At 33.8% G+C, this 9,085-nt stretch overlaps 1 protein-coding gene across 1 annotated transcript; it reads left to right on the top strand.

Annotated features, from left to right (window-relative positions):
* Positions 1-7,201: 7,201 nt before the first annotated feature.
* LOC131620570 (probable calcium-binding protein CML18) lies at positions 7,202-8,070 on the top strand. The gene has a single exon (XM_058891695.1). The coding sequence runs from the start codon at positions 7,413-7,415 to the stop codon at positions 7,905-7,907; it is 495 nt and encodes a 164-aa protein (XP_058747678.1). The 5' UTR covers positions 7,202-7,412; the 3' UTR covers positions 7,908-8,070.
* Positions 8,071-9,085: the final 1,015 nt, after the last annotated feature.

The following is a 9,085-nucleotide window of genomic DNA, read 5'->3' as shown; positions in this document are numbered from 1 at the left end:
GCCTTTCGACCTGGCGTACTCTATCTGCCAGTTGTGCCATATCTCTCAAATGTTGGGTGTCTAATTTCTTCCTTATGGAATAATCTAACCCACCTGCAGCCATTTCGACTAACTCATGTTCAGGAATTTGTGTGAAACATCTAGCTTTCAGTAACCTAAAACGGTTTAGATAGTCATCGACTGGTTCTGTACCCTTTCGCCTAACTCCAGCTAATTCTTTCAAACTAATTTTCGACTGTCCCATATAAAATTGTTCATGGAACAATCGTTCTAATTGGTTCCATGAGAACAAAGATTGTGGAGATAAGGTCGTGAACCAAGTAAATGCATTTTTTGTTAAAGAACTTGGAAAATACTTCATCTTTAGATTTTCATTGTTTGCTATTTCTCCAGCCTCTGTCTGGAACCTAGCAATATGTTCGACTGTCGACTCGCCAGTCTCACCAGCAAATTTGGTGAATTTTGGGACTTTCCACCCCCTAGGCAATTCTGTTTGCCTTACATATTCTGACAACGGGGAAACAAAATTTGGTCTATATAAACCTACATTTATTCCATTCTGAACTAAAATTTGTTCGACTACATTAGAGATATTATTGTATCCAACGTTGACATCTTGCTGGATGTTCCTAAGAACCTGGTCAGCATCTTGATGCCTTTGTACTATTCTAGGGATCTCTTGCTCAATTTGATCTCCTTGTCCTATAGGTTCGACCCCTCTCACATTCGACCCTTGAGTAGTCGAAAGGTTTGGTTGTGGGGGCGCTCCAAAGAAATCTGCAATTCTGGCCATTTGTCCAGCCAATATTTCATAACTTTGGTTCGTGTTATTTATCATGGGAGTAAAAACAGTTCCCATTTGTTGAGTAAGGGCATTCACCATTTCATGATTACTTTCGTCTATTTGTTGTCGAATTGACAACATTGACGTAGTACTTAAAGATGGCAAAGCCTGGTGATTATATCCTATGCCTATAGGTCGACCCCCTGGATTTGATGTGCTTGTAGCCATCATGCTGTCAGAATATAATGAAGGATTTGTGTGCAAACCTTGCATCATAGACGTGGGCATTCCAAACTGAGGGTTAAAACCTGGTGGAGGCATCATTCCATGAAATGGCGGTCGTAACGGATTAAACGGTGACCGTACATTCGTTGGTGATGATACCAATATTGCTGCCGTCGATCCACCAGTATTTGTTGTTCTAACTGGGGATGAATCTGCGGCACTTTGTGGTGTTGTTCCGGTCAGAACAACCCCTTGATTTCCAGAAAGATCAGAATTATTTGTATTAACTTCAGCCATGTTAGTTAATTTCCGACCACTTCTTAATATCATACATAACTATTATACTAACAAATATAAAACAAACAGCAATTGACGGGTCCCACTGGGCGTGCCAATTTGTTTACCCAGAAAAATGGTAAACAAGCGCTAGTTTCCTTTTTAAAGGTTACTTTTGCGGAATCAACTAGAATACTCCAGGACTAATTGCTTTATTTTGTTATATTATGTGTATCTGGTTTGTATTAAATGCAACAGTGACTTTAAAGTAAAAGTAAACACTGAAATTAAAGGCTTTAAAGTAAATCAAAGCAATAAAAATGCAGTAAATATGCACTGAAAGATGAAATATAACATAAAATGATTGCATTAATTAAACTGGTACGCATACGTATATTCCAAAGTTGCACTCTTTACTCATTATTGCACAGAGATTTGAGTTTACTTATGTTTATGTAGAAAATGCGGACCTCTAAACTGTTCCTATGGAACTTGCTTAAATAGTAAAAATAAAATAACTACTACTAACGGTCGACTGATTATCAGTCAACACGTGTCTTCGACATGCAAGATCTTCAACTGTGAGACCTCCACGCGTCCTGTGGAAACTGCCAAAAAACTGCTTGCAACTGCCTCTTGACTTCTGATGCCTTCCGACCTCAGTGATATACTTAAACAAAAATGTCTAAGTTTTTTTTGTTTGTTCTAGTCGAACCTGCATCTTGACTAAATCTAGTCGAACCTTGGTCAATGATGGTTTGTAGATAGTCGAACGACAGCTCTGACTAAACAAGACCTTTTAGTCAGATTTCTCTCTTTAGATTCTTCAATAATCTCACCTGTTTTAGAGATTATTTACTATTATTTAATAAGTCGAAATCCTAGGGTAACACACGCACCGTCTTTAAAATTCACGACCAATGAAAATTTCATAATGTAATACAATCACGACTTTAACAAATAGATTTGATCAATTGAAATTTATTTTTCTTTGAGTGAAGACCCATTTTAGTCCCTCACAAAAATTAGAGAGTCCAAATTGATCCCTAATAAATAAAAAGTCCATATTTAATCCTTTGCAAAATTTAACCACAATAACAAGTTAGTCTTTCTCTTAATATTTATCTAAAAACGATTTTTTTCTACTTTTAAATAATGACTGGATTGCCATGTGTAATATTTTCCTGACCTGGAATTACTATTTCTCATTTTCAATTATTTTTAAATCTAAGTAATATTCATTATCTTTTAATTTAATTTAATTATTAAAAAAAGCTAGATAGAAAAAAAATCAAAATTTTGAACTAAGCAATGGTCAAACTAGAGACTCCTTAGTCACTGAACAACATCCAATATGACTGAACTAATGTATTTTTCATATTTTAACTTACAAATAACACTTATATTAATCATTTTCTTATTAATTTTTAATTATTAGTAATACTTAATGTATTTTGATAATAAATCTTCAAATAAAATTTACATGCACTAAAATCACATTTAAATTTTTTCAAAACCATTTTATACAAATTAAAATTAATTTATAATAACATCAAAAACAAAACTCACACGTTTAAATAATTTACACCCACTAAAATCACATTTAAATATATTTCAAACTCATTCTTATTAAATATAAGTTTATTTATAAATATGTGATATTTAAGAAACAATTATACATTTTGATAATAAATCTTTAAATAAAATTCACACCCACTAAAATCACATTTAGATATTATTCAAGCATAATTAAATAACAATTTAAAATTATTTTTTAATTTGTAAAAATGTTAAATTGTAAATATATTTGGATGATATAAAAAATTACATTTAAATTACATTATTCAAACACGTTTTAATAGTATTTGAATGTGTTTTGTAAATTATTTAATTGTATGAATTTTATTTTAGATGTTATTAGAAATTAATTTTAATTTATATAAAATGGTTTTGGAAGATATTTAAAATGGTTTTAGTGGGTTTGAGTTTTAGTTGAAGATTTATTATCAAAATATATTAAGTATTTTTTTTTAAAAGGCAAATATTATATATTAAAGAAAAAAAAGGAGTTACAAAAAAAAAGGAGGGGGGATCAAACCAAACTCTCACTCAAAAGTGTGTAATTCTAAAGTTAGGTTGATCTAATTTGTTGGACAAAACGCTAGACAAAAGGTTTCGCGGAAGATTAAGAAACGCTAGACAAAACGCTACAAAAGGCCTTCATTCGCCAACAAGTCGGAAGACGAGTTAGCCTCTCTATACACGTGAGTGACAAAAAAATGGATTTGTCTAGTATAAGCACGGCATTTAAGCCATCTATTCTGAAGAGACCAAGGAATAGAGCAAGATTGTTGAAAGCTTTGACGACGAAGGAATAATGCGTTTCAAGCGACAAATGATTCCGTTTAAAATGTTAAGCAACCTCAATAGCTCTCAAAGCTCCAGAAAACTATGCAAAAAAAGCACCATGAATGCCTAAATTCTTAGTAAAACCAAAAATAAAATCTCCGTAACTATTGCGGAAGAGACCACCACAAGCAGATGAAGTGTTGTTAGCAGCTCCATCCATATTAGCTTTCACCCAATTATCAAGAGGAGGAATCCAAAAAATCTCTTTGATCTGGAGAGGGCTAGAGGGGTGGATAGGAACATAAAAAAACTTCAAAATCCTTAAGTTGTCCACAAAATTATGAAAGGTGAGACTGGTTGAAGTTCCTGTAAGGTGAGCATGGACTTTGATATGAGTAATTGCATTTCTCCAAGAAGTAGAAATGTCCCGGAGTCATAATTTGTTTTTGCAGATCCAAATAGTATGAAAGACATTAACAAGGAGAGCCTGAATAAACACCCGACATTGACGACTCCAGCTCTGCTCGCAAACTTTCCAAATATCTGTTGCACAAAAAATAGTAATCCTGCCATTTATAACCTGAGACAACCAATTCCAAATGTTAGCAGCAAAAGGGCATTAAAAAAAGGTGGAATGAGGATTCTTCTGTGAGGTAGCAGAGGTTGCATATGGATGGAAGAGAGCAACCACACAACTTGATATTATTATGTGTGGGAAGCTTATTATGCATTAGTCTCCAAGAGACAAACGACCTAGCAGGCAGAATGTCTTTGCACCAAACATATTTAGTCCAATGAAGCGAATTAATCTTCTTGTATTTGAAAATGTAAGCCTCCTTTAAAGACAAATCACCATTAGTAGAGGCACACCAAACCCTATAGTCTTCTCTATCTTCAGAGGGAAGGATCAGTTGGTGCACAATAGATGAGATATTAGGACAGAAATCCATAACCTGCAGAGGAATTGACCATTGATGATTCTGGAAGAAAGCAGAAACAGTCACAATTAAGGAGGCACTTCAGGCATTGGGTATATTAAAAGTATCATCCAAACATCTGTTGCCACACCAAATATCCATCAAGAATTTTATTTTAAGACCATTGCCAATCAGAATAATGGATTTTTCTAAGACAGTTTGAAATTCCTTTTTTATACCACTCCAAATGCTTGAGTGAATATGGTGATTGATACATTTGTTGCCTCTTAAAGCACGAGTCCTGAGAATAGTGGCCCAAGGATCATTATACTGCATCAAATCCCAGCAAAGTTTCATATTGGAAGCCTCATTCAAAGTAGCAAGAGACCTGATGTTTAGACCGCCCTCCGAAATAGGCATGCAGACCTTATGTCAGGCAACATAAACTAACTTCCTTTTGGACATGTTCTTGTGTGAAAAACTTAAGGTAAAAGAGCTCACCCTCGGAATGGAGGGGAGCTGCTGAGCACGATGGTGTTTGATGGTAGCTTAGGGGATTTGGAGGTAGTGGGCTAGGCACTTTTCTCCAAGATGAGTGTCTTGCTTATCCCTCTGGCGGGAGCCCATTTTTATAGCTTATTTTAGCCTTCAGGGCCTCATTAAAGAAGCGTCATTTGGCCTTCCATCATTACAGACGTTGGCTTAGGCATTAATGCGAAGTTCATTGATGATATATTCAATCACCAGTTACAGCCGGCTTATGCGTAACTGCCGAGCATTACTTCTGGGTTGTGTCATGACCCATGTATTCCTTCCTAACGCGGCCTTTCACCAGTACTCTTCTTAGGTACTCGTTCATGAGGCCTCGACATTCGGCTATGATAACCCAGGTGGACTCATACAGCGACCCATATACGGTTTATGTACTCGGCTGGCCCCGTAAGCTACTGTTGGGTAGGTTAGTGAGGTGTATTTGAGGAAGCTTTGTCTGTAGGTAGCGGCCTTACAAGAATCCTGATCCCGGAATAGGACACATCTCCAGACCAAAGGAAATTCCTGAACCATGCCTTTAGCTCTTTAATTAGAGAAGTGAGCCAAGAATATGTGGTGATGAAGTATACCAACATACTTTGAATCATTGATCGAAGAAGCTGAGCCCTTCCAGCATTGGACAGAAGAATAGCTTTCCATGAAGCCAACTTATTTTTGATTTTATCCACTAAAGATTGGAAATGTATTCCCTTTGGTTTTCCTTTAAAAACCAGGATACCTAATTATATGAAAGGCATAAAGCCTAAAGAGAAGCCAATGGACTGAGCTAGATCAAGCATCCTTGACCGAGACATTGCCCCATAAAAAATAGTAGATTTTCCAGCACTGACAGATTTCCCATAACAGTTAACATAAAGAGATCCTTAGAGTGTTGAAGATTTTCTTCCTACTAGTGTAATATATCATAATGTCATCTGCATATAGGCAGTGAGAAGGAATCCTGATTCCTCTAGAAGCCTAGATAGTCTTTACCTTATTATCCTCCACCAACTTGAAAAACTGCCTACTCAATACATCTTCAGCAAGACAAAAAAGCAAGGGTGATAAAGGATCACCTTGCCTGACTCCATGAGTGCATTGGAAGTTGCCACACAAGGATCCATTGACAGAGACAGACACAGTAGCAGATCTGAGAATAACCTCAATCCAGCTACAAAATGTATCATTGAAACCAAAAGCTCTAAGAACCTGCATAAGAAAATGCCACTCCAAAGTATCAAATGCCTTAGTAACAGTCTTTAATTTGTCTTTTTTTAATAAAACCTCTCTGTTCCACAGAAATTAAGGTAGGCACCATAGCCATCAGGGATCAAATATTGCTAATAATTAAAAAATAAAAAATATTAATATAAATTTTATTTATAAAATAAAATATCAAAACAAATTGAATTAGTGATAGAGAAGTTCGCTTTCCGACCAAAAGATTGTATTCTTTTTTCAGGAATTAATTTAGACTCATTATTTATTTTATTTTGTTAAGAGCTAAAATTGTAAAATTGTAATGTAAGGCGAACTCACATTATCGATAAATTTCATTTAATAAAAAAATGAAGGGAAAATATTAAAAGAAAGTATTGTTTGCTTTTCTCAAACCACAATGATTGAACCGCAAAAACTGTCGCAATAATTAAATAACTAGAAGGAGTAGGTATGGTAGTACTATTATTGAAAAAAGAATTATTGACAAATTGTATCGGTGACGACCCGCAAGAACAACGTGAGAACTGGTCACGCAATTCCCGCTTACTTGCCTGCAGTTTCCTTATCAAGTACAAATCTTCCTCAAATAAATAAATAAATATGGTATTAATTAAAAGGATGATCAAAATGTGGCCCTAAGCTTTTAATAAATATGGTAAATAAAATTTATGATAAAAATATAAAACATATTTAACCTATTTAAACCTATTCAAAGTCAAAAAGAAGATAAGATTCCATAGACAATTTTGTGGTGACATGAATGCCTCAACCAACCATTGCATTACAATTGGCCTTCACATTAATTTCTAAAACCATACATACCAAACACATATTTATTTTTTTCATAATAACTTTGACTAAGAAAAACCCCATCTATTTAATTATACATGCTAAAATAAATAAAAAATTAAATTAAATCTTGAATCATTCTTTGTAGAATTCAAAGCAGATCCTATATTTGAGTAAACCACTTGAAACTCGGAACAATTCCCATACTCACACAAACAACAAACTCTCATCATTCTTTTTCTCTCTTTCAAACATCACAACACTCTCTATTACATTAGCTTAAAAAAAACGACACCGTTTCGAAGCCTTTGAAGAGAAAAATGAACAAGAAGAAAAACCAAGTGAACCTGGACGACGAACAAATCGCCGAACTCCGAGAAATTTTCCGATCCTTCGACCGAAACAACGACGGAACCCTAACACAGCTCGAACTAAACTCCCTTCTCCGATCGCTCGGTTTAAAGCCAAGCGCCGAGCAACTGGAGGGATTCATCCAGAGAGCGGACACGAACAACAACGGACTGATTGAATTCTCGGAGTTCGTTGCTCTGGTGGCGCCGGAGTTGTTGCCGGCGAAGTCGCCGTACACGGAGGAGCAACTTCGGCAGCTGTTCAGGATGTTTGATCGGGACGGAAATGGATTCATAACGGCGGCGGAATTGGCTCATTCGATGGCGAAATTGGGACATGCGTTGACGGCGGAGGAGTTGACGGGGATGATAAAGGAGGCGGATATGGATGGCGATGGGACCATCAGTTTTCAGGAGTTTGCGCAAGCGATTACTTCGGCTGCTTTTGATAATTCCTGGGCTTAATCTGTGGATTAGTCTCTAATCTTTCCGGTAATAATTGTAATACAATGTGGAACGTTTTATTATTATTGAAACTTTATTTCTGTTTACAAATTTTGGGATTCAATCATCATTTTCATCTGTAAGTTTGATTATTATATTGAACTTAGAACAATGGTATTGAAGATTTTGTGTTTATGCAGGAGAATATTTAATGCAATATGTTGGTTTTTATGGATATTTTTGGAAATATGTTTTGAGCTTTTAAAATTTTATTTGTAAAAATAATTTAATAGAAAAATACATCACAGACGATAGATAAGAAAGAAATATAACTAAATATTTATGTAGAAATAATAAATAAAAAAGAGTTTAAAGGTAGTGCACTGATAGTGTAAACAAACTTTACACATACATCCAATCAAAATGCTTACACTTGCCATGTCATATTAATTTTTTTTAATTAAATTTATGCTTTAATTGGATACATGGTTGTGATTGGTTGACAGTGTAAAAATATTTTACACTGTCAGTGCATATCCCTTTTTCTCAATAAAAAATATTAATTTCACTTTTTCTATAGAGAGAAGACTACTAAAGAAATGGGGGATATATAAATATATAAAATAGTAATAAAATGAAATGAAATAATTAATATTTTTTCCTGCTCAATATAAGTGTCATGTTTTATCAAATTATTGATTATTGATGCATTATAATTATCATTAATGTAAGGTGGGATAAATAATAAATTAAAAATATTAATTAGAAAATAAAATTAAAAAAATAAAATTTTAAATTACATTGATAATTAAAAATAACACTTATTTTAAGATTTTTTTTTACAAATTCAACATTTATTTTAAGACATAGAAAATAATAAATATGAAATATAAATAAAAAAATATAAAAAAACATACAAATGTGAATAAAGAGAGAAATGTGAGAAAAAAAGATATAAAATATTTAAATTTTAAATTTTGATAGAAAATTGTTCTATGCTATAAACTCATAAAAAAATCTCACGAAATGTATTAAATTCTAATTTATTAAAAATGTTAATGAAGTGAGCAAGGTTTTGAATACCAAAAAAAATTTTGAAGTTGTAAAAAATCTTGAATATTTCAGGATTTTCATGTGATGGTATAAACTAAATGTTTTATTCTGCTATGTGCTAGTTTTATATAAACAGAGTCTAAAAC

This window comes from Vicia villosa, linkage group LG7 (assembly GCF_029867415.1).
Source record: "Vicia villosa cultivar HV-30 ecotype Madison, WI linkage group LG7, Vvil1.0, whole genome shotgun sequence".
In the NCBI taxonomy this organism is placed as follows: domain Eukaryota; kingdom Viridiplantae; phylum Streptophyta; class Magnoliopsida; order Fabales; family Fabaceae; genus Vicia; species Vicia villosa.
This window is presented reverse-complemented; position numbering and strand designations above follow the sequence as displayed.